At 46.7% G+C, this 24,157-nt stretch overlaps 3 protein-coding genes across 4 annotated transcripts in view; 1 reads left to right on the top strand and 2 right to left on the bottom strand.

The window, feature by feature from the left end:
- Positions 1-3,511, bottom strand: part of PPP2R5D (protein phosphatase 2 regulatory subunit B'delta) — a 32,363-nt gene extending 28,852 nt beyond the window's left edge. The window contains exon 1 of one of the 2 annotated variants that reach the window (XM_056818258.1): positions 3,221-3,511. In XM_056818258.1, coding sequence (XP_056674236.1) covers positions 3,221-3,250 — 30 coding nt within the window. In that variant the 5' untranslated portion in view covers positions 3,251-3,511. The remainder of the gene's footprint in view (positions 1-3,220) is intronic. The other variant, XM_056818257.1, reaches the window with a different exon arrangement.
- Positions 247-15,064, top strand: PEX6 (peroxisomal biogenesis factor 6). Its single transcript, XM_056818255.1, has 17 exons — positions 247-1,303; positions 3,023-3,186; positions 3,601-3,684; positions 8,414-8,516; positions 8,605-8,738; positions 9,084-9,195; positions 9,540-9,748; positions 10,140-10,335; positions 10,756-10,829; positions 10,985-11,123; positions 11,211-11,416; positions 11,540-11,601; positions 12,026-12,134; positions 12,564-12,680; positions 12,962-13,039; positions 13,278-13,417; positions 14,188-15,064. Exons 1-17 carry the CDS (start codon positions 386-388, stop codon positions 14,322-14,324), a joined length of 2,982 nt encoding a protein of 993 aa, XP_056674233.1. The 5' UTR covers positions 247-385; the 3' UTR covers positions 14,325-15,064.
- A 627-nt stretch (positions 15,065-15,691) lies between these two features.
- On the bottom strand, positions 15,692-23,949 carry GNMT (glycine N-methyltransferase). The gene is made up of 6 exons (XM_003340423.4): positions 21,469-23,949; positions 20,341-20,468; positions 18,540-18,656; positions 18,105-18,247; positions 16,162-16,283; positions 15,692-15,926 (listed from the first exon to the last, which is right to left on the bottom strand). The coding sequence occupies exons 1-6, from the start codon at positions 21,672-21,674 to the stop codon at positions 15,755-15,757; spliced, it is 888 nt and encodes a 295-aa protein (XP_003340471.2). The 5' UTR covers positions 21,675-23,949; the 3' UTR covers positions 15,692-15,754.
- Positions 23,950-24,157: the final 208 nt, after the last annotated feature.

The raw sequence follows: 24,157 nt of genomic DNA, 5'->3' as shown, positions 1-24,157 counted from the left end.
CACCAAAGCAAAATGATAATTGGGAGAGTTCGGTAAAAAAGGAAAGGAACCGAATACTGGCTCAACAGGCAGCAGTGCACCACTGCCCACGAAGACCATAGCCGTGTTCGCCAAGTCAGAGTATAGGCGCAGGTGCAGAAGCACAAGCAGCCCTAGAGACCATGGTAACAGCTGTCAAGCCCATCCACCACTCAGGCGATTGCCTTCGACTTTCGGAGTCTGCGCAGAAGTCTCATTACCTATCCTGGTTCCCCTCCTCCTTCTACGGGAGCCGGGAAGCTGCGCTTCTGCGGCAGGTCGGTAATTGCCTCAGTTGCGCTCTCCTCTTTCCGGCTCAGAAAGAGGGAGCGGCGGTCATTTTTCCTACGCCGGGGTCACTGTCCTCATGGCGCTGGCCGTGCTGCGAGCCCTAGAGCCCTTCCCAGCCGAGGCTCCTCCACTGGCGGTGCTGCTGCCGCCGGGGGGTCCGTGGCCGGCGGCCGGGCCGGCGGGCCTAGTGCTGGCTTTGAGGCCGGCGGGGGCGGGGCCGACGGGACCGGCGCTCTTGGTGGCCGCGCTGGAAGGCCCAGGCGAGGGACCGGGACCAGAGTCAGGGCCAGACCCGGAGCCGGAGCCCGGACCCCCAGAGCTGCTGGTGAGCCGCACGCTGCTAAGGCTCCTGGCACTGGGTTCTGGCGCGCGAGTGCGGGCCCGGCCGGTGCGCCGTCCCCCGGCGTTGGGCTGGGCCTTACTGGGCGCCGCGCCAGGGTCGGGCTCTGGGACGGGCCCGCGAGCCGGACCGGTGCTCGTGCGGCGGGGAGAGGCATTGCCTGCGCTCGGTCCCCGGGTGCTGGAGACGCGACCGGCGCTACAAGGACTACTGGGCCCCGGTACGCGGTTGGCGGTGACCGAACTCCGGGGACGGGGCACTAAAGCGGGCCAGCTGCCTGGGGATAGCCATCCCCCGCTGCCCGCCCCGCCCGTAGTGTCCTCATTCGCGGCCCCGAGCGTGCCCCGGCGGCTACGGGGCATCCTGGGCGGGACCGGGGATGCACTTGGGGTCAGCAGGAGCTGCCTGAGGGGTCTTGGGCTCTTCCAGGGTGAGTGGGTATGGGTGACTCCGGTCAGGGAAGGGGCACAGACCCCCCGGCCTCACCTGGCCAAGATGCAAGTCCAAGACCCTCGCTGGAATCTGTCCGAGAAGCTGGGACCCGGGTCTCCGGAGCTGGGAGAGCCTCTTGCAGACGGAGTGGCTCTAGTGCCTGCCAATCTGGCTTTCAATCTCTCCTGTGAACCCCTGAATATCGGGGAGCTCAGCATTCAGGTAGGGCCCAATTTTGACTTTTATTGAGTTAGGAAACAAGACACTTGGATCCCCTTGAATTGGGTTCTTGGCTTTGATTTCCATTTCTATACAACGAGATCACTATCTTAATAGAGTTAAGATGAGAAGAATTTGCATGTCACCATATAACACGTATATATACACCCATATACATATGAGCTTGGTAGCTCTTCAGGTGGAAGTTTGAAATTCATTTAAGAATTGTCATGGGGGTGAGGAGGGCACAGGTAGTTGGCTCAATGGATTGAGAGCCAGGTTTAGAGACAGGAGGCCCTTTTTAAAATTTAGCCTCAGACACTTCCTGGCTTTGTGATCCTGAGCAAGTCACTTAACCCTTATTGCCTGGCCGTAAAGCTCTTCTACCTTGGAACCAATGTGTATTGATTCTAAAACAGAAGGTAAGGGTTTAAAAAAATTGAATTGTCATGTATGAATAGTATTTAGAACTATCACTTAAACTGCTTAATATTGTCTGAGAAGCTGTGGAAGATTACTGCTTTCAGGCTTGTATAACTTATTGTATTTGTGGAAATGGTTGTTTCAAGATCTACTTACTCTGCAAGATTAAATATAATTAAATATCTAATATAGCACAGGCAATAACTTGTACTGAAGGTCAAAAAGGAGAAATGTTTTAGTCCAGTAAAAACAGTCATGAATTTGAAGTTTGTGTCTTTGCTGTTTGAATAATGCATTTAAAATTACTTGAACAACGGAGCTTTTATGCTTTTTTCTGGATCTAGAGCTAAGCTTTCTACTCAGTTTTCCTACTTAATGTTTTATCTCCTTTGTGCCTCAGTTTCCTTCTCTGTCAAATGAGGTAATTGGACTCCCATCTCTAAGGTCACTTCAGCCTCTAAATCTGTGGTCCTGTGTCAGAGATTATGCAGTGACTTTTAGTCACAGTGGGTAAAGGAAGCAACTGGAGGGAGAAGAGCATATAGTACTTGCAGTTCTTGTGCTAATTATTCTGTAGAACCTCGGCAATCTTATTGAGATCTTGCCTTTTTGCTATTATCCTGAATAAATTGAACCTCAAGTTCCTCTCAGGCCTATCACATGAGCTATACCCAATTTATATACCCCAATTATCTATTAACTCATACTTCTATACCCCATTTATACACCCAAACTATGTATTTAGACCTGATACTTACACTAGCACTAAACTGCTTGAAGACATGAGAGAGATTTTGAGAGTCATAGTCTTAATCAGGGACTTTAAAAAACTAAAACAAAGAATCAGAGTGATACTGTATTCAAAGAAGAAAAAGACACAACTTCTATAGGTACATTTTGATAGGGATTTCTGTTCCTGGGGGCAGCAATTTAGGGATGATAGCCTTGGAGATCATTGATTCTGCTTTCCCAGATTTCATTCCCACCATCTTTCTGCTTGCCTTAAAATGTGGATTAGTGGATAGAAGTGAATAATAACAACAATAACTCATATCTATAGCATTTGAAGGTTAGTAAAGTGTTTTACATTATTTCATTTTAATCTCATACATCTGTGAGATAATTACTGTAGATATTACCTCCATTTTATAGGTGAAGAAGAAACTGAGGCTCAGAGATGTTATTTACCCATGGGCATGCAACTAATGTTTAAGCAATAGCCTTTCCCACAAAGAAATTATAGTCTAGTTATTCTGTAAAGGGAAGGCTGTAAAATGTTGATTGTTTCTCTATTAATAGAGATACTCAGAAGGATTCAGGAGTCCTGAGAACAAAGGAAGCTGCTCAGTATTGCCTGGGCCTCCATTTGCCAGAGAGCTGCACATTGAAATTGTGTCCTCCCCCCACTACAGCACCAGTGGCAACTATGACCAGGCTCTTTATCAGCACTTTGAGACTCCCAGGTTAGCTCCTTAGCCCACACAGAAAGATGTTTACCTCTTGTAGAAGCAGAATCTGATGTTCCATATCTTCTTTCCTGAACCCCAGATTTAGACATGTTCATTTGATTATTGAAGCTGCATTTTAGGAAATACTGAGGTGGAGAACTGGTTGGGATACTGGGGATGTAATGAAAGAGGGAGCTCATCTATCATGTAGGAGAATGGGCACTCTAAAAGAAACCCACTGGATCTTTTAGCTCTGGAAGACTTATACTACTTTCTTTCTCATTGTCTCAGTCTTCCTAGAGTTTCATCTCCCTCCAGTCCATTCCAGTACTAGGCTTATCTCTGGGTGGACATTTTGCCCCCAAAAGATAGTTTACCATGTCACCAATCTCCAGTTATGAGCTCACTGGGACTGCTGTTGTGTTACAGGGTAGTCCAGGAAGGGGATATTCTGTGTGTGCCAACAGTTGGGCAAGCAGAAATCTTGGAAAGAAGCCCAGAGAAACTCTTCAGGTATGCAGCCCTATCCTAAACCTTGAGAACCTGTTACTAAGTCTACAGTAGTACTTTTACTCTGAAGTTTGGGTGACACGGTGTCCTTGTTGTTGAACTTATTTGTTAAGAATTACTTGAAAGCTTAGGCCCTTGTGCCTTTTCTGGACCTAGGACTGAAGTTTCTCTTCTAAACTCCACTGTTTTTTTCATCATTGGTCTAATGTGTCTTCCTGAATTGTTGCAGTTTCCTTAAATATATATGACACAAGGTAAACCAAAACTTGGAATCTGTTTAGGTAAGAAAGAGACACATGCTGTTCCTTGAGTCCATCCTACCGAAGAAATGATGTTTGCTATTGAGAGAATGGCTTTTCTCTTCTTCTCTACCCTATACAACAGAAAGTTAAAACTGAGTTATGATTACTGACTGTGTGATCATTATTGGGTGAATTAGTACTGTCCCTAGGTCTCATTGTTTTCATGTTTAAAATAAGGCAAGAACAGTGCCAAGTTTGTCTAGTTTGGACCCTTGCCTAGAAGGGGAGTTTCTTTTCCAGCCAGTCATTCTCCCTCCACCTTGGAGTACAGGCATTAACTTAATGCCTTTCCTTGTCAATGTAAACCCTCAGCAAATGTTGATTGAATGGCATGCTTATAACAGAGTTTAAATGCTTTTTTAAAAGGCAGAAACATTTGGAACTATGTGACACAACAAGATGTGGGGGAGCTTTCAAGCCTTGAACCAGCCACATCAAAGATAAAGATTGCTTCATTTTTCTTCCTGAAGTGGTTATTTGTCCAAGGTCACACAGTATGCAATACTAAGAGTTTAGTGCTTTGACATTCAGGCCATTGTCCTGTTCCAGGGAGATTCTGGCAGCAGCTTCAGCTACACGTCTCATCAGTGGTCCTGAGCCCTGGCCTTTGTTCTCTATGGAGATTGTTAGTGTGTTTACACTCAGTAGTTACCTGACAGGACAGCTGTGTCAGGTGCTCTGACATAGACTTTCATGCTGACCTTGGGGAATGACCCCAGGAGAGAGACCTGACAGTATTGGGAGGGCCCAGTATAGGGCCAGCTTCTTGGCCAGCCTCTTGTGCTCTGTGTTCTCTCCACTGCAGGCACTTCCTCTCAGTGGTTTCTCAAACCATACTACAGTCATGGTCCCTCATAAGACCAGCCTTTGGAAATAAAAATAGGAATGTGAAAATAGGTCCTTCTCAGCTCCAACAAGTGTTTGTTTTGTACCTGCTATGTATAAGATGCTGTACTAGGAAGTAGGATGCAAAGACAAAGATGAAAATAGACCCTTCCCTCAAGGAGCTTGCATTCTGCTTAAGTGTATGCTTTCTGTCAACAGGCATTAAGTACGTGTTGGGCCATGTACTGGATCTATAGAGACAGAAGTGAAGCAAACCTTAACAGCAGAAGCTTATGCTGTGTTGCCTGGGGGAGGGATACGTGAGGCACAACACATTTGCACATAAGTATATGTGCAAAATAAAAACAAAGGGGCAGCAAGGTGGCTTATTGGATAGGGAGCTAAGCCTAGAGATGGGTTCCAATCTAGTCTCAGATACTTCATAGCAAAGTGACCCTGGGCAGTTCACTTGACTCCAGTTGCCTAGCCCTTACTGCTCTTCTGCCTTGGAAATGATACTTGATATTGATTCTAAGGTGGAAGGTAGGAGTTTTTAAATAAATAAATAAAGACAAGATCATTTCAAGGAGGAGGCATTAGAAAAGGCCTCATTCATAGATGAGATGGCTCTTGAGCTGAGTTTTTAGGAAAAGTAGGAATTCTAAGAGTCGAAGAGGCAGTACATTTTCAGCAGAGGAGAGGGACAGTATGTGCAGAGGCAGGGAGCTGGAACTCATGTGCAAAAAGGCCATTTGGTTGATCCATGGAAGTAATGTATGATAAGACTGTGAAAGTAGGTTGAAGTTGAGGTAGATCAAAGGGCATTAAACACCAGGAAGGAATATTGTTTATTTTCCTGGAGGTAACAGGGAGCCATTGAAGCTTATTGAGCAAGGTATTGATGTGGTCAGATCTGTGCTTTAGAAATAATCATTTTGTTAGCCATGTGATTTGGAGATGTCAGAGGTTTAAGACAGAGAGACTATTTTAGGAGACTGATAGGAGATGTACACAGATAATTGAAACAAGGCAATTTGAGGGAGAAGGAACTAGGCAGGTCAGGAAAATTCTTATAGGAGATAGCAACTGAGTTAAGCATTTTAAAAGGTCAGAGGTGAGGGAGTGTATTGGTCAACAAACATGTATTAGTTGTTTATTATATACCAGACACTGGGCTAGGTACTGGTGATATGAAGACAAAAGAAATGGTCTCTGCCTTTAGAGAGCTTATCCAACCTGATTTGAGGGAAGAGAGGAATGAAGCAGTACTACCACCTGGGGAAATGAGGAAAGGCTTCATAGAGAGGAGGGTGGCAATTGAGCTGGGTCTGGAAGAAGACTAGGGATCCTAAGAGAAAAAGATAAAGGGGGAGTTCATTACAGGCATTGAGGTAGCCAATAGAAAGGTGTAGAAATGGGAAATGGAATGTTTTGTGTGAGGAATGGCAAGGAGGCTAGTTTGGCTGGACCTTATAGTTGAAGAAGGGGGGTGTAGCATAGAATAAGGTTGTTTCAAAAAGGAGGTTTGGGGTCAGCTTGTGAAGGTCTTTAAATATCATCCAGAGAAGTTCATAGTTGCTATTAGATGTGCCCTAGTGTTTCTGGAACTTATTGAGCAAGGAAGAGTCATATGCTTTAGGATAATCAGTTTGGCAGCTGTGTGAACGATAAGATTGGAGTGGGGAGAGATTTGAGGCAGGGAGGCCTGTTAGAAACTTTTTGCATTCAGTTGCAAGCTGAACTAGGGGAGGGAGGCAGCTAAGCAGCATAGGGGATAAAATGCTGGATCTGGAATCCAGAAGACTTGAGTTTAAATTTTGCCTTAGATACTTTAATTAACTGTATGACAAGTCACTTAACTCCTGCCATTCTTAGTTTTTTTGTCTGTAAAATGGGGATACTAATAACACTTACCACACAGGGTTGTTGTAAATATCAAATGATATACTTCATAAATGTTAGCTATTATTATAAGGGGGTGGATGCCAGGGATCTCATGGAGGTAATTATTTGGGAATGTGAGGTCAGTAGAGTAAGGAGTCAAGGATGACTCTGAGGTTGGGAACCTGGGTGGCTACTCTCTACCGAAGTTGGGAAGTGCAGAAGAGGGGTGGGTTTGAGGAGAAACATGAGTTTTCTTTTAGACACGTCTAGTTTGTATTTTTTTTAAACCCTTACCTTCTATCTTAGAATCAATATTGAGTATTGGTTCTAAGGCAGAAGAGCAGTAAGGGCTAGGCAATGGGGATTAAATGACTTGCCCAGGGTCACACAGCTAGGAAGTATCTGAGATTAGATTTGAACTCAGGACCTCCTGTCTCTTGTCCTGGCTATCAATCCATTGAGCCACCTAGCTGCTCCCAGACATGTCTAGTTTTAAAAGGCATATGGAATTAGAGTTGGATTGCCAAGTTTGAGGAACAATAAGTAATCACCATACATCTTATTTGTTCCTTTTTTAAAACCCTTACTTTTTGTCTAAGACAGAAAAGCAGTAAGGGCCAGGTAAATTGGGGTTAAAGTGTCTTGTCCAGGGTCACACAGCTAGGAAGTGTCTGAAGCCAGATTTGAACCCAGGTCCTCCTGACTCCAGACCTGGTGCTCCTATCTGCTGTGCTACTAACTGCCTCCACCTTACATCTTAAATTGAACTACTAACCATTAATGAATGGACTTTCCATAATAATGCAGTAGACTCTTAAATGCAAAATTGAGCCCAAAGGTCTCAGAGTCTGTGATTCCTGTGTCAGCCCCTTCCTGCTTAGGAGACTTTAAGGGGGAGAAAGAGAGATGAAGGCATACTTTACTGTAAGACAAGTAGCAATGAATGATTCATATCTTTGAGGATAGTTTTAGGAAGCTCTAAGCTGCTTAGTATAGAATTTTAAAGACAGGCTGCCCACAAGTCTCTCTCACCTCCTGCTTTTTAACACAACTCACTTATATTCCAGCAGTATCCAGATATATTCTAGTTATTTGCCTTTTTTTTTTTTACCTAATAGAGTATCTTCTATCTGAGGTGGTCTGATAACCCTTATAATCCTCATGGACTTATACAGGCATATTTATATTTATTTCCATTAAATGTCAGGACTCAGAAATTTTAAAAATAACTATGATCCCAGGTTAAAAATGCCACATCAGATATTCAGTTTAGGAGTAATAATTACAAAAAGTTTGTCTTATGTTCTGGCCTTTTATCATAAGCACTGTTGAATATAAAGTGTCATAGAAGTAAGAAAATCCAGGGCTGCCTCATATAAAGTATATAATATAAAAACCTCTCTCCTCCCTTTCCTCATAGTCTTCTAGAACCATTTCTATTCCTTTTCTTCACTAACAGGAGTTGGACATTATAGATTGTAGCCTGAGAACTATGTGATTATCCTTATCCTATGTGGTCAAACAATTTTGAATTCTGAGCTGAAGGTCAAGAAATCTGAGTTCTTGGCTGCTAATTTACTGCCAGCAACTTGGACTAGTAACAACTGATTGGGATTTAATTTTTCCTAATTGAAAAATGGGCTTTGTATCATTTGGTTTTCCCTTTCCAAAATACATTGACTATGTATAAACTTGGGATTTCCTCTGCCTTCATTCTATAGGTGGCCTTTTCTGTTCTTCAAAGTGAAGACAACTATTGGGGAGGCCCCAGAAAAACCAACCACTGCATATCTGTCTGATACAACCCACACTTCCTTGTACCTGGTAAGAAGGCCTTTGGGAAGGAAAGGTGGAGTGGGAAGGTTGGGACAGAGAATGCTGTACTTGAGGCCCCTCTCTCATTATGATACAGGTAGGTTCTACTATGAGCTTTGTGCCTTGGCTCCCTTCTGAGGGACAAAGTCTCTGGAGCAGCCTATCTCCTCCAGGGCTGGAGACTCTAGTGACACAACTATGTGACGTCCTTCGGCCACGACTTCATCCTGGGTAAGTGAGACTTTGGATGTTAGGTGAAGGGATGGTTTTAAGTTGGAGTTGTTGAAGGGGTTAAGGATGTGGTACACATTAGCCAGAATGTCTCAGATGACTAGAGTGGGAAACAGAATTGAACATACCTTCCTGAAGTTGACCCAGCACATCTCTAGGAGGACAAGCCCCTTGGCAGCAGTGGCTTTCCTCCTGAGAAGAGGCAAATGAGAAAATTTACTCTGAGGTACATGAACTATCTCTACTACTCTTTTGAGGGAGGCATTACCTTGCACGGGTTCAAAGGGAAAAGTTGAGAAAGAATAGGATAGACTAGGGATCAAATTTAGCTTTTTCTGGTTGCAGGGGCTCTTTGTTGACAGGAACTGGCAGTGTCCTCCTTCGAGGGCCCCCAGGCAGTGGAAAGACCACAGCCATCACTGCTGCCTGTGGCCGGCTTGGGCTCCACTTATTCAAGGTAAGGGTGTCCACGATCCTTTGGGTAAAGACAATGGAAAGGGTCACCCTACTGTCTATCCCACTTCAGTGGTGGGACCTTTGCCTTACAGATCAGGCAAATTCCCATGGAGTTTGACCACTGGGTGGATCTTCCAGGTGGGAAGGGGGTTTTAAGAACTTGGTGATCAGTTTATGTAACATCACTGGCTTTAGTGGAGTCATGGTGGAGCATGATGAATAAATACTAGTTCTTTTTCTCTTGCTTACATTGGAAAAATTCAACAAATGCTGAAATTGTCTCTAAGGCAGTCCCATTCTTCATTGTGGGGAATCCCATGCTAACAGCCTTTTGTTTTTCCACAGGCTGACTGTGCAAGGCTATGTGCAGACACCAGTGGAGCTGTGGAAAATAAGCTTCGGGCTACTTTCTCTCGGGCTCGGCTTTGCCGACCATCTGTCCTGCTTTTGAAAGGTGTGGAACTCCTGGGCTGGGAACGGGATGGCCTGGGTGAGGATGCCCATGTGGTAGCTGTGCTTCGACATCTTCTTCTGAATAAGGATCCCCTCATCAGGTATCCCCCTCAGACCCACTATGGGGATCTAGGACTGAGTTCTGGGGAATAGGCCATAGGGCTAAAAACCTAGGGCATTCTCTCTTCCTTCCCCCATCAGTTACATATCTGCCTAGCTACTGTTTGCTAGTTTTCTCAGCCAATACTATGTGCTCTTTGTCAGTTTGCAATGGGCACAATCGTGTACTGACTGTTATGGAGATATTCTAGGGAGGGGGAATCCTCAGTCTGTTTGGGTGGGCTGGAATCAAGCCACTCATAAAATGTTCCCAAAATAGTCCAACCTTCACATCCCTAGTTATACCCTACTCCTCTTTTATCCTAGCAGCAATAGTCACTACTGCTAGTACTAAGCTCGGACCTTCTAGCACCCATTCCTCCTACTCCACAGTAACCTACCTCTGCTGGTTGTGGCTACAACAAACTGCCCCCAGAATGTGCCCCCCGATGTGCAGATAGCATTTCCTCATGAGCTGGAGGTTCCCATGCTGTCAGAGGAACATCGGCTCAACATCCTGCAGGCACTCACCGCCCGTCTCCCTTTGGGCCAGGAAGTGAACCTTGCCCAGCTGGCACGGAGGAGTGCAGTGAGTGGTGGGGAAGAACGGTTGGGGAGTCACTGGTGGAGGATTCAGTCCCAAAGTCCCACATATGAGGTTGTACTTGCTTCTGAACTGAAATGGAAAGACTCATTAGACATATCAAGTCTTAGAATCTCAGAATTAGTCCAGTTAGTACTATTTATACAGTGTCCTCAACAAGGGATCATATAGTATCTGGATGAGGTCGAGCATTCTGGGATAGTCCATTCAGCTTTGAGGCATATCCAATTAAATTTTAGATCTGCTCTTCCCCATGGCTCTTTGTTCTGGCTCCTAGAGACAAGGAAAACTTATTCATTTCCTTCATGGGGCATCTGCACAGGGAAGGGATCATGGTGGAAGCATGACATTCTGCCTAAATCCCAATGGCTTCTCATTTTTTGTTCTCACTCACACCATCCCCAGGGCTTCGTGTTGGGTGATCTCTGTGCCCTGTTGGCCTATAGCAGCCGGGCAGCCTGCGCTAGAATCCTGACAGGGTGAGATGCAATTGGAATATGGGAAGGAGGAGGAGATAAAAAAATGGGAACATTAAAGAGAGGGGAGGTGTCTACAGTTCTGAAGAGAGAGAAGGCCTAGAGCTGCAGTAGTTCTAAGTCATACCTTTTCCTCCCTTTCCCATTTCCTTGTTCAGTGTGATGACTGCTGGCAGCTTGAGTGATGAAGATGAGGGGGAGCTGTGTACTGCTGGCTTTCCCATCCTGGCAGAGGACTTTGGTTTGGCTCTAGAACAGTTGCAGATGGCTCACTCTCAGGCCATTGGAGCCCCTAAGGTAAGGGCTCTAGACTTTAAGAAGAAATTAGGTCTGTCCTTCATACACAGTCAAAATGCATCCAATCTCCTGTCATCTGTCCTCTAGATCCCAGCAGTGTCTTGGCAGGATGTGGGAGGATTGCAGGATGTGAAGAGGGAGATCCTGGAAACTATTCAGCTCCCTCTTGAACACCCTGAGCTGCTGGACCTAGGGCTTCGACGCTCAGGCCTTTTGCTGTATGGACCTCCAGGGACTGGAAAGACCCTTCTGGCAAAGGCTGTAGCCACAGAATGTAGCCTTACCTTCCTCAGGTAGGGACAAGGGAAAGTAGACTTGGTGGACGAGAAGGGAGGGCTCTAGGCTTGGAACCTGAAAGGGCTAGAGCCAAGGACATATTGGAGAAGTTACCTTCCTGTGTTCATCCTTTTTTCCAGTGTGAAAGGTCCTGAGCTCATCAATATGTATGTGGGCCAGAGTGAGGAGAACATTAGAGAAGGTGAGTAAGATTAGTAACCTCTCACCCTGTCCTAGCCCTCCTGCCAAGGCCAATCCCTTCTAGTCCCTCTCTTCAAGGATCAGATAAAGATAGTATGATGAAGACCCAAGACCTGGGCTCAAGGCCTAGACTTGCCTTTGACTGGCTGTGTAACCTTAGACAAATCACTTCCTCTCTGATCTTCAAGTTGTTAGTTTACTAAATGAGGGGGTTGATCTCTGGTCAGGTAGGTCTCTGAAGGTTTCTTGGAAATCAAGTCTTTAATTCAGTGATTCTATCCAGAAAGAAGAGGTTCTCAGAGACAGGTTTAATGGATGGTTAGGTTCCAGACCCATCCCCACTGAGTCTCCTCTTCAGGCCTTGGTTCTCCCAGTTTCCTAGCCTGTTTTCCATCCTTCTAATCCTCCCATTTCCTCCTTTCTAGTGTTTTCCAGGGCTAGAGCTGCTGCCCCATGCATCATTTTTTTTGATGAGTTGGATTCTTTGGCTCCTAGTCGGGGGCGAAGTGGGGACTCTGGTGGTGTAATGGACAGGTGGGGAATCCTGAATCAGGGAATGAGACTGCTTTTCATGGGAAGCATTGAGAATGGGATAACAGAACACACCTGTTCTGGGATCCTGGAATGGATTGAGGATAACATATTGTCAAGTTCTGGGGCCATCAGTGGTCAGAGTTTAAGATCAGAAAGCAGTCCTCTCTTAGGTTATTAAAAAAGTACTGTAGTGAAGAACCAAGGAAGAGAGAATATGGATTGCAGGCCACATAGAAGATCAAGGAAAGGGGTTAAGAGATGCCAAAAGGGACCTGGAGATGAGCATGGGATGAGAATAAGAGACTTCATAGACAAGGCCTGGATTTATGGGAAATGAATCTAATCTGAAGAGTGGGGCAGGGTTCTGGACAGAGCTGCTCTCTGCCCGTGGATCTTATCAGTCTCATTCTCTACCTTTAATCCATATAGGGTGGTCTCCCAGCTCCTGGCTGAGCTTGATGGGCTTCACAGCAGCCAAGAAGTATTTGTAATTGGAGCTACCAACAGGCCTGATCTCTTGGATTCTGCACTGTTGCGTCCGGGCAGGTTTGTCTCTATCCCTTAGCTTTCTGTCTCTGAGAAACCTGATATACTCTAATTTACTCTTCATTTCCCCTTATCATCTTGTTCTGCACTTTCTCTCAGGACCAGGCTTATCTAGAATTGGTATCAGCTGCCCAGTGGGCAATTCATCCACTCCACTGACATCCCAGGAGCTCAGGGCTGGCCCATGGAGTTGGGGAATAGAGCCCCTCTTTGGCTGGGCTTCACACTCTCTTCTCTTGCTACCCCACCCTGACCTCTGCCCTCTCTTACTCTCTCTAAAGGTTTGATAAGCTGGTATTTGTGGGACCAAGTGAGGATCGGGCTTCCCAGCTTCGGATTCTAAGTGCCATCACACGAAGGTATATCCTAAGGAGATGTGGGATAGTTAGGGTTAGTGCTTGGGTGAGCTGCTTTGGTACTGGTATAATGAAAAGGGCTCCTTAAAAGGACCTGGGTTTGAATTCTGATCTATTACTTATTGTTGGTCAGTGACAGCCCTTGTCGAGTCAGGGGTTCATCCCAGAAATAGATTGTTTTCCAAAACTGTGACCATCCTCTCACTACCAAACCTATCCCACCCCAATCTCCCCATTCCAGGTTCAAGCTTGAGCCTTCTGTGAACCTGTCGAGTGTCCTAGATCGATGCCCAACCCAGCTGACTGGTGCTGATTTGTACTCCCTCTGTACCGATGCTATGACAGCAGCACTCAAACGAAGGGTCCAGGATATCGAAGATGGTGAGGATAGACTCTCCCCTATCCCTAGGCTCAGTGGAATCAAGAGAAAGGCCCTGGCAGGCAGGATGAATCGCAGCCCAAATCCTGCTCATGAATCTCAGCAAGCTGAAATGGCAGTGGAAGACATCAAGCTTAGAAAACAAAACTAGGAGTGGTGTTACTAGATGTGAACCAGAGGAAAGATGGCCAAGTCACCTGGGGGGGGGGAGGGGAGAGTTAAACATTTACCTTCTGATTAGAATTGATAACTAGGTATTGGTTCCAAGGCACAAAAGAAGTAAGGGCTTAGGCAATGGAGCTTAAGTGACTTGCCCAGGGTTGCATAGCTAGGGAATATCTAAGCCCAGATTTGATCTTAAGACCTTCCATCTTCAGCCCTGGCTCTCTATCCACCAAGTCATCTAGCTGCCCCTGCGTTAGGGGCTTTTAAAGTGCCAGTAGCTGCTAGTTTGGGGCACCATTGTGCCCAGAGGCTAGAGCATAAGACCTTTTGGAAGCCCTATTTAACTAGAAGACAAGTAGTTCTCCATTCTGTGTTCTGGTAAGAAGACTACCCACCTTCCCCTGTCTTCAGGGCCTGTTTAGGCCCTGTACTGGAAAGTTCTCTTCATGTTTCTTTATATCTGCAGATCCTTCTGTTGACTTTGAGCTTTAAGGGAAACTGAAATTCTAGTCCTTCCTCCTTTCCTTCCCCTCTGTCAGCTGTAGTTAAGAGAGGGAGTAAGAACTTTCTTCTTTGATCTTCTTTTTTTCTCTTCCTCTATCCCCAGGAGTAGAGCCAGCTAACTCCATGCTGCTTCTTACTATGGAAGACTTGGTCCAGGCGGCTGCCCGGCTACAGCCATCTGTCTCTGAGCAGGAGCTGCTCCGTTACAAGCGCATCCAGCGCAAGTTTACAGTCTCTTAGGATCACTGTGCTCTGCCCCTGGCCCTGTCCTCACCACCAGTCCTGAAATAACACCCAAGGACCCAAGTGGAGTATGCAGTTCTGCCACCTAATCCAGTTCTGCTGCTTTGTTATGGAGGGAGGACACTGTCACCAGAGGGTATGAAAATCGGATACCAAACCAGAGGTCTAAGAAGTCAGGGCTATAGGAGCCTGGGTAAGTGGGAGGTGGTAGGCCCGAAGGAAAATCCTGTTATTTGAAGTTCATTATCTTCAGTGTTTGCCCAGTGTGTGGGAGTTTCAGCTCAGATCCTGTCCCCCTCCCCCATACATTACTGGTTTTTGTTTGGTTTTTTAACCATGACTTTCTGTTCTAGTAACAACTTGGAAGACACAAGGGCAAGGACTAAGCAAACAATTAAATGATTGCCCGGATTCACACAGCTAGGAAGTATTTGAGGTCAAATTTGAACCCAGGTCCTTCTGCCTCCAGGCCTGGCTATCTATTTTGACTGAGCCACCTAGCTGCCCCAATATATTACTATTGAATGACCAATCATCACTTCTGAGGCCTGGGTGAAGCATGCCTTCCCCAGTTTCTGGTCAGAAACTGTAGGTATAAGATGAGATCTATCTTTTCATATATGGCCAGTGTATTTTTGTTGCTATGGAGATGTTGTTTTTTTTGTTTTTTTTAGAAAAAGTCATTGTGAAATGACTGTTTTTTTTTCTTACAGCATCAATAAAACATTTAAAAGTTATTTTTGGCTGAGTGGGTATGGGCATGGTGAGAAGGTGGAGGAAGAGGCCTGGGGGTGCATCTCAATGGCTTGAAACAGTATTCATTATCTCTGTTCTTTACTCTTCCAGCCCAGACTGAAAGTGTATGCTGCCCTCTTCTGGTTCTGTAGGGATGAGGCAAGAGCTCAGGGACCCAGAGACCATGGGAAATTGGGACCAGTGGATGTTATCCAGGCACGAATCAGAGATGACCATAGGAATCATAGAATTAATAACTGGAAGAGACCTGAGAAAGTCTAGTTCAGCCTTTTCAATTTTCAGATGAGGAAACCAAGTCCTCAAAAGGTTAAGCAACTTTTCCAGAGTCTTATGGGTCACATAAGTGTTGATGTCAAGACTCACATCCCACAATGGTTATTCCAACATCTCTCCTCTCTCCAGGGAGCAGGATAGGATATAAGTTTTGAGAGGGTAGGGTGCTCTGGATCTGGTGAGGAACTAGTGAGGAGAAAAATTGAAGGGGCATCTTAGGGGAAGGCAAGGGCTCTTAACAGAAACAGAAAAGATACCAATTCTGTAATGTTTGTTCTAGACTAAAGGACATCCTCTCCTCAGGACTCCACAAACCTCCCACTCCAGACAGTGTCTTTGAGGCCAATTCTATTTATTGGAAGGACTATGGTGGGTTTATGAAGTTTTTTGGTGGTGGTTCAGCCAGTCTTCTTGAGTACGTGGATAAAATAGCAGGGGGCTGAGGACTGGCCAGGCCTATATGGTTTGAAGTCTCCAAGGACGCTGTGCTGGCACTGCCCCTGGAAAGCTTCTCGCAGAAGTTCTGTGAAAGGCATCAGGCAGTGAGGGTAGTAGGAGAGCCGGAACTTACTGTAATAGGACCAGATATATAGACAGGCATGAGAATCAAGAGAGAATATGTTGGGGACCATAAGGGTAAAGGACAAATAGGGGGATTCCTCAATCAGTATGCTTTTAGGTTAGGCCTGTTGCTTAGAATCCTTGGGGGGTGGGGGAGATGAACCAGAGGAACATGTCCAAGATTGGGTGAACCCAAGGCCTCCGACTTCACACCCTCTCCCTCTTATGAAGGAAGATCAAGTACCTAAAGCCAAGGGTGCCATCCTTCCCAGCACCGGGTACTTGTACAGTATAGTCCAGGGTTACCATGTGAGCCTTGTTGTTCACAGTCAGCACCGATGTGGTGATGTCCTTAGTCAAGTCACTCTGTCAATGGCAGAAAAGGGAGTTGTCAGTGCCTCTCCAGACAGGCCTCCTGCTCACTACCAAGAGTTTTGACCCTCTATAGGTTCTTTTATAGATTCACAAATTACCTCCTTATTTATCTCTTCTCTCCATTTTCTAGTATTCTATTGCCTCCCTCAAAGGGATCCTCTCATGATCAGCTCCAACCAGCCTTAGATCTCTCAGATGTGTGTCTCTAAGACTATCCTGGCCCCCCCCCCTTTTTTTTTTTGCTGTCTTGGTGATCTCTTTGCTCCCATGGGCTTAATCTGTATCTGCATATAATTCAAATACTTGTGCGACAGTGAAGAGTCACTTCTCTGAAGCTCAATTTGCTCATTTGTAAAATGAAGAGGTTGGATTGCCTCTCACGTTCCTTCTAGCTCTAAATCTCTTATTCTCAGATATTTGTGCCTGCTTTGAGTTCCTCCTGAGCTACATTACTGCATCACAACTACCTTTTGGACATCTTGAAATGTATGTGCTATAGACATCTCAAACAGCATTTCCAAAATAAAACTTTATCCCTAAACCTCCCCCTTAGTCTTTTTTTTTTAAACCCTTACCTTCTGTCCTAGAATCCATAGTAAGTATTGGTTCCAAAGCAGAAGAGCTGTGAGGGCTAGGTAATTAGGGTTAAGTGACTTGCCCAGGGTCATACAACTAGGAAGTATTTGAGGTCAGATTTGAACCTAAGACCTCTCAGCCCTAGGCCTGGGTCCCAAACCACTGAGCCATCTAGCAGAGGCAATCAGCATTCCCCCCCCCCCCCCTTACTTTCTGTCTTAGAATCAAAACTGTGTATCGGACTTGGCAATGGAGGTTAAGTGACTTGCCCAGGGTCATACCGGTAGGAAGTATCTGAGGCCAGATTTGAACCCAGGTCCTCCCAGCTCCAAGACTGGGTCCTAATCCACAGAGCCACCTAGATGCCCCTGCTCCCCTTATCAGTCTTAAAGACATTTTTCTCCAAGTCAACCAGACTCATGGCCTTGATGTCATCCTTAACTTTGGGCTCTCATATATCCAATTTGTTCCAAATCTTGTCATTCCTGTCTTCACATCTCATATACAGTCCCTTTTCCATATAGCCATGTCTGTAGTCATGTAGTCACCTTATCACCTTGTAACTAGACTATTACAATATCCTGGTTCATCTGCCTGCCTCATCTCTTCCCCACTGAATCCACCCTCTCCACTCAGCTGACAGTTCTCACCATATCATCCCCTGCTCTCTGAGGGCCAGCAGATATCGAATGTAAAGTTCCTTCCCTGGCATTTAAAACAGGCCCTTCCTACTTTTCCATTCTTCTTACATTTCCCCTTCAGTGAACTGTACAGCACAGCCAGATGAACTGCAGATCCCCAATTCGGTACAGTCTGCCATCTCTTAGGCTTGGAATGCTTTGCTCCCATCACCTCAGCCTCTGGCTCTCTTTCTGACAGCTCATCTCCCCTTCTGCCTTTCCTATACCCCCAAGTGCATGTGCCTCCTTCTGATTACCTTCCATCTACTCTGGATCTTGTATGTGCTGAATGAATCACAGGTTCTCTTCCACTGGAATGTGAGCGCCTTTCAAGTGGGGACTGGCTTTTTCTTTCTTTGAATCCCCAGTGCTTAGCACGGTGCCTGGCATACTCCATCAATGTTTATTAACTGCCCCCTCCTGAGCTCCTCATTTCTAGGCCTTTGCTCCTGGGGCCCTACCACTTTGGTTGCTTGTTACCCTTCAAAGAATCCAAAGGGTACAATGTAAGGCTCCTTCTGGAGCCTTGACACCCCTTCCCTTCCAGGAGCCATACCTTATAGTATATGTTTTTGCCAGGTGGGGCACAACCAGTGCTGAGGATGTGATCATAGTTTCGGTGGTCAATAACAAGCAAGCCTCCAGGCCTCACCATGCCTGCAATGTTTTTCAGGGCCAGCTTATGCTCACTCTGGTCCCCTGGGTTCAGAAAAAGGAATGAAAGAGTCTCAGTGCCACAACTCTTTCCTCTCCCTTCCCTCATCCACCCTTTGGCCCTCTGAACCCAGAACAGGGGAGAAGGAAATGAGGAATGGGAATTTTGTCTGGTAAATGTTCCTGGGGAGAAGAAGAAGAAATGTGTGTGTGTGGGGTGAAGGATGGGGGTGGTGTAAGGAGACCTGAACCCTGGGGTAAAGAATATAATTAAGGGGATGGTTGTAGAGCTTAGGGATCAAAAGAGCAGAAGGAAAGCTATGACCCCATTTCTCACCTTTGCAGTCTGGCAAGTGGGCAAAACTGTTACCTAAGCAGATAACAGCATCAAAGCCACCCCTTGCTGGCAGGGGAACATCCTTGTCCAGGGTCAGCCAGTTGGCTTCCTCAATGACTGAGGGAATAGAGAAGAGGAGAGCATCATTTCCATGGGAACCAGCAATGCTCCATACCCCACCTTGCCCAGCAAGCCTAAACACAGGCTTTCCCCTTTGGTCCTGAAGAGGCCAGCAGCCACACAGGTTCCTTTGGGGTGGGAGGAAGAACATACAGGGAAGAAAAGCAGAGGTGTGTTGGGTCTCTCATTGGTTGTTTAAATTTTTATTGTGAATACTTACACCTCAGAAACTGGCAAAACAATCCAGGGAATAATTTATTGTTTTACTCTCTAGATTTAAGGTGATGGAGAAAATGCTAATGATAGCTCTAAAGGGTGTCAAGTGTACATTCCCCCTCACTCCCAGCACACCTCTGGACTAAGGTATTTAGGGACACAGGAGAGGGGCCCCACAAGAAGGGCAGGAAAAGAGCCAGGAGAGAGGGAAGGGATCTGGGGGAGAGAGGTTATGGCTTCTGTGCTCTCACTCCATCCTGGAGGGGAAAAGGTAGGGTAAGGAAAGGATCCAGAAGAGCTTTGGTTTCTGTGTCCATGCCCTAGCACCTGTTTCCCTTTGCTACTTAAAGCTATTTGTTTGTGGAAGTCAGAAAGGGAAACTACTTTGCTATGGAAGGAGGGGAACAAACCTCATCCCCTTCATTATTTTCTCTGCCTCAAAGTTCAGGTCTACTTACCCACCTATCCCCTCTCCACTGTTGCCCAAAGGGCTGTCACACCTTCAGGAAGCAGCAGTGACTGCTCATTGTCCTTGACCCCATGAGACTGTCTGACCCCCAGGTATTCAGCCCTTAGATCTGATCATCACTGGTCAGACAAGACTGGAATAAAACCACCTTATATCTGATAATGCTTTCTAGTTTGCAGAGCCATTTTTTCACATCCCCCCCCCCCCCCAATTTAGTCCCTGTAACATGCAGGGCAATGACATTAGGCAGATGAGGAAACTGAGAAGAACCTTGAGATTTATTCCAGTGGCAGAACTAAGTAACTGGCAAATGGAGGATTAAAAGCAAATCATTCTGATGCTCAGGCCCATGCCACCAAAGCAAGAATGAATAATATAGCTGAGTCTAGGAACCCAAAACAAAGGGAGTTACAGAAGAATTCAAGGCCAAGGGACAGATCCCTGTGGGTTGACCTCAAAAAGACTTGGTTTTAAAATCAGTCATGGAAAGAGATCCTAGACCCCTAACAAGAGGCCCTGAAGAGACGCTATGCTGAAAACTAGAAACAAAATTTGGGAAAAAATCGAACGAAATTAAGGCATGAATTAGAAGTAGAAAGAAGCCTAAGGAAAATACTTTCTTACAGTTTCAGGATGTCAAGAGTCAGAAGGAAGATTAGCTTATCTGGTAGGATTGTAGAGTTAGAGTGGGCAGAGACATTTGAGGCCATCAGTGAGGTCCCATCCTTATTTTTATAGGGGAGGAAAGAGACACTGAAAACAGTGACATCCAGGGTCACAGAGCTCCTAAATCTGAGGAATCCTATTCCACCACTCTTGCCTAGTTGCTTCACCTATTCCCACACCCTAATTTTATGAAGGATTCCTCTGCACCAGGACTAGAACTTTGGTCTTCTGGCACCCAGTTACTTAGGTTTCAGAGGCTATGTGAAGGATGCTGGTTCCCTGTATGGTGTCTCTATTCTTTTACCCAAATCATCTCCTGGACCCACGTACCCCACTTGTCAAAGGCTTCCTCATGACGACGGTTCCATCGTTCTTTCAGGGCATATTTGAGCATCTTATCACTGGCATCCACACTGGTCACTTTGAAGCCCTCTTCCACTAGCATGATGGAGTCCACCCTGTGCCAAGTCCAGCAGATAGTGACAGGGTGGAGATTGAGACAAGGGGGAAGATGGGCCAGAGAATATGGGAGAATTGAGGACAAGAGGGTTTAGAAGGGGAGAGGGAGAGGGAGAGGAAAAGAGGTAGAGAAGTGTGATGGAAACAAGTAAGGTTATGGAAAAATAGGGATAGAAAGGATGTTTTGGGAATGGGGGCTTAAGGATCCAAGGAGAAACCCAGTATTTGTGAATGAATTACCCAATGCTGATGCCCCCACCCACTCACCCAACACATTTTAAATTCAATGAATCAGGAGTCATCTCGATTAGCCCATATCCAGAACATGAATACCCTCTATAACAACTTCCACAAGTGGTCGTCTAGACTTCAAGAACCAACACAACCACTCAACCCAAGTGACTTCCTTTCTCACTACTACCAGAGAGGCAGCCCATCTTACTTTTTTTTTTTAAACCCTTACTTTCCATCTTGGAGTCAATACTGTGTATTGGCTCCAAGGCAGAAGAGTGGTAAGGGCTAGGCAATGGGGGTCAAGTGACTTGCCCAGGGTCACACAGCTGAGAAGTGTCCGAGGCCAGATTTGAACCTAGGATGTCTGGTCTCTAGGGCTGGTTCTCAATCCACTGAGCTACCGAGCTACCCAGCTGTTTCCCCTCCCCCATCTTACTTTCTGATAGATCCTTTGACACCTTCCCAGTCCATTTCCTACCAGGCTCTTACTTGCAGCTCACCCCATTTCACTCATATGTGCATCCTCCACAATTCATGCCCATTTTTGCCACCCCATCACCTATTTTCCCTGCTCCTACTCCTAAAAAGACATCTTCCAGATAGAGATCTGCCCTTCCTGAGGGCTCTACATGGGCAGGTACCTGCTTTCTCTGCCTGGCTCTCCCTCACCCCAAGAACCCCCTGGTCTTTTCCTCCCCACCCGTGACTCCTTCCCAGTCTGTGCCCACCCCTACCTCCTGGTTCTGTCCTACCCCCCTGCTTTACCCCGTGCCACAAGCCACGTCAAGCACATGTTGGCAGCCGTGTTGGTGCAGCAGCCCCAGTAGCCAGGCCTTGTACTCCGCTGTTCGGCTTCGGGTGTCACCTATGTACAGCTGCCAGACCCGGGCTGCCTCCCCATCGGCATACTGATCTGGGAGCCCCTCTGCTGCCACTCCAAGGGAACGGGTCCGGTACACACTGTCTACCATCCTGTTGGCTTCACCTGGCACCACCGCCACCTGCCAAAACGCTTATAAGGCTGCCTGGGCTCTCTCTGCCCAGCCTGCCTAACCTGTCCAATGGCAGGTAAGCTCCAGGACACACCCCTGGCTGCTCTTCTCCCAGAGCCAGGAGCCAGCTGTTCCTGACCTCCCAGCCCTGTGAATGGGCGCCCTTCTACTCCACCTCCCCAACCCCTAACAGCACAGGGCCATGACGAGTGGGTGTTCTCCCTCCAATCTTATTCCAGGTATTTGAGGAAGAGAGGCAAGGATAGAGACCAAAAAGGACAGAGAGACAGAAGAGGGAGGGAGGGAGACAGAGACAGAGAGTGAGAGCGAACTCATTGTGTGGACAGGATGGAGAGAGGCAAACAAGTTCTCCAAGGGTCCAGCTCCAGTATGTGTGCAAGGGGAGAATTGTATCCTTCGTGCCCCTTTCCTCTTAGGTATCAGACACAAAGCAGGAAGATGAGGGATTAGGAAAGGGGTGACACTGATGAGCAGTTAGGTCAGGCCATACTTTATCCCATAACTCTTCCTCCCACCCCTTGTGTACCCCATACTTGGAGGTGGCTATTATAAAAGCAAACAGCCCAATCCCTCCTATTTCTGACATAGGACACAACTCCGAGCTTCTCCCTTCTCCAAAGCAACAGTGAGCTGGCCCAGCAACAGGATCTGGAGAGGTGAGCCTTGGCTTACGAAGGGGAGGGGCTGGCATGGAATCAGCATAGTATCATCCTTGGAACATTGGTTCTAGAGGGAGACCTGGCTTCCACATCACTTTTTTCCCACTGGTCAGAATGGGGTACAGAAAAGGGGGGTGTAGACAGGGGGAATGGAAGGGCTGGCCCCAAATGCTTAGTAGGAAAGGGTGGCAGGTCTTATAACAGACCCAGACAACCATTCAGTGTTCCCAGGCCCTCCAAAGACCCCAGGATGTGGAGAGGGGCTGGGTCAGTGTGGAGAGAATGTGTCACAACTGAGGGGAGGGAGGGGCATCCCTCCTCCCCCCATCACATTGTTGAGGGGAGAGGTTCTGGTTCAGGCTAGAGTCAATCATTGTTACACAGGATTGGGCAGCCAAGGAAGGCCAAACCTCTGCCTATGAGATCAATGATATTGATTCTGGGTATAGATTGGGGTGGAGGGACTTTCTTTGAAACTTTTGCCTAAAGGTGTCAGATATGGCAAGAGAAACAGGTTGAGGTGCAAGGCTATGACCTGTTTACTGCGCAAAGCCTCAGTTCCTGCCCTTCTCCACCCCCAATTCTATTCCAAAGGTCAGTCCTAGGCATCAAGGTCCAGAAAAGACTAATTCCACCCCCAAGGGAGATTTAGCCAGTTTTGACCAGTTTAGGAGGTTCACTGCAATTCCCATCTGACCTGGGATGTAAGGGGAGAGAGGTCAGGGCCCTGGGGCCAGAGGAGGAACAGTCTCTAAGGGTCAGGTTCTCTTCTCCCACTTCTCAAGACCAAGGCTGCCATGACTCCTCCTCTGAAGGGAAAGAGAGGCTGGAATCCAGGCACTTCTTCCCAAGTTTACAGTCCCGTTCCACTATAGCCAGAGATCTCTTAGCAATGCCCATTGGTTGACTGAAGAGCCTGGACTTAGGCTGGGTAGGGTTGGGAGAAAGGGGAATCCTTTTCAACTCTAAATTTGAGGGAACAGCTGTAGTGGAGAGACTTTCAGTTCTTCTCATCCTAGAACACAGCTGCTTCCTTTTATATTGGAGGGGTGTGGGAGAAATCAAACCAGTACTGCACACTGCACCCTGTACCGTTAGTGCCAGGTGTTGGAGGCACTGGCCCCTGGTCCCAGGACTGGCAATCGAGGGACAGAAAGGGCCCCATTCCCCTCCTTGGACGTCAGAAGGCACAATGTAAGGAACAGGTGTTGCCTGAGGGTTTGGGGATTTAGGGGTTTGGGGAAGAGTCCTGTTTCAAAAGAAACAGAAGAAAACAGTGGGGAACAAAGTTCAGTGGGAAGGGGCAGGCCAGGGGAGGGGTTGAACACATTACACAAGCCCAGGAAATGCAAAGGAGGGATGAGAGGATAGGACAGGGCTGGACAGCCTAATGAAGGATACCCAGTGGAGAAAAGGGAACAAATGAACCTGGTGGCAGTTGGTGAGGAAGACTATCAAATTATAGAAAAGGAAAGGCCCCCAGGAAGTCCAACTGGAACAAAGGCAGCTTTCTTGTTGCTCTAGAATGTGTCTCTAAAGTGGGGGTGTTTACACACTGTCCTCATTGGAGTCACTTTTCAAGTCCCAGCTATATTGGAGTAGGGGCCAGCATGAAACTGAAGGAGGTACAATCTCCATGCTAAAACTGGGCCATCCTCATCTTCTGTGTTGACTCTCATCATCCCCATCTCCCCAACACTCATGCTTCCCAGGATTCCCTTTGCCTTTGCTCTTTCAGATCAGCTTGAACTTACTTAGGTAAATGGGAAACCAAAGGCCAAA

The sequence above is a fragment of the Monodelphis domestica genome, chromosome 2 (genome assembly GCF_027887165.1).
Source record: "Monodelphis domestica isolate mMonDom1 chromosome 2, mMonDom1.pri, whole genome shotgun sequence".
NCBI lineage: Eukaryota > Metazoa > Chordata > Mammalia > Didelphimorphia > Didelphidae > Monodelphis > Monodelphis domestica.
Note: the sequence above shows the minus strand (reverse complement) of the source record. Positions and strands in the feature narration are given on the sequence as shown.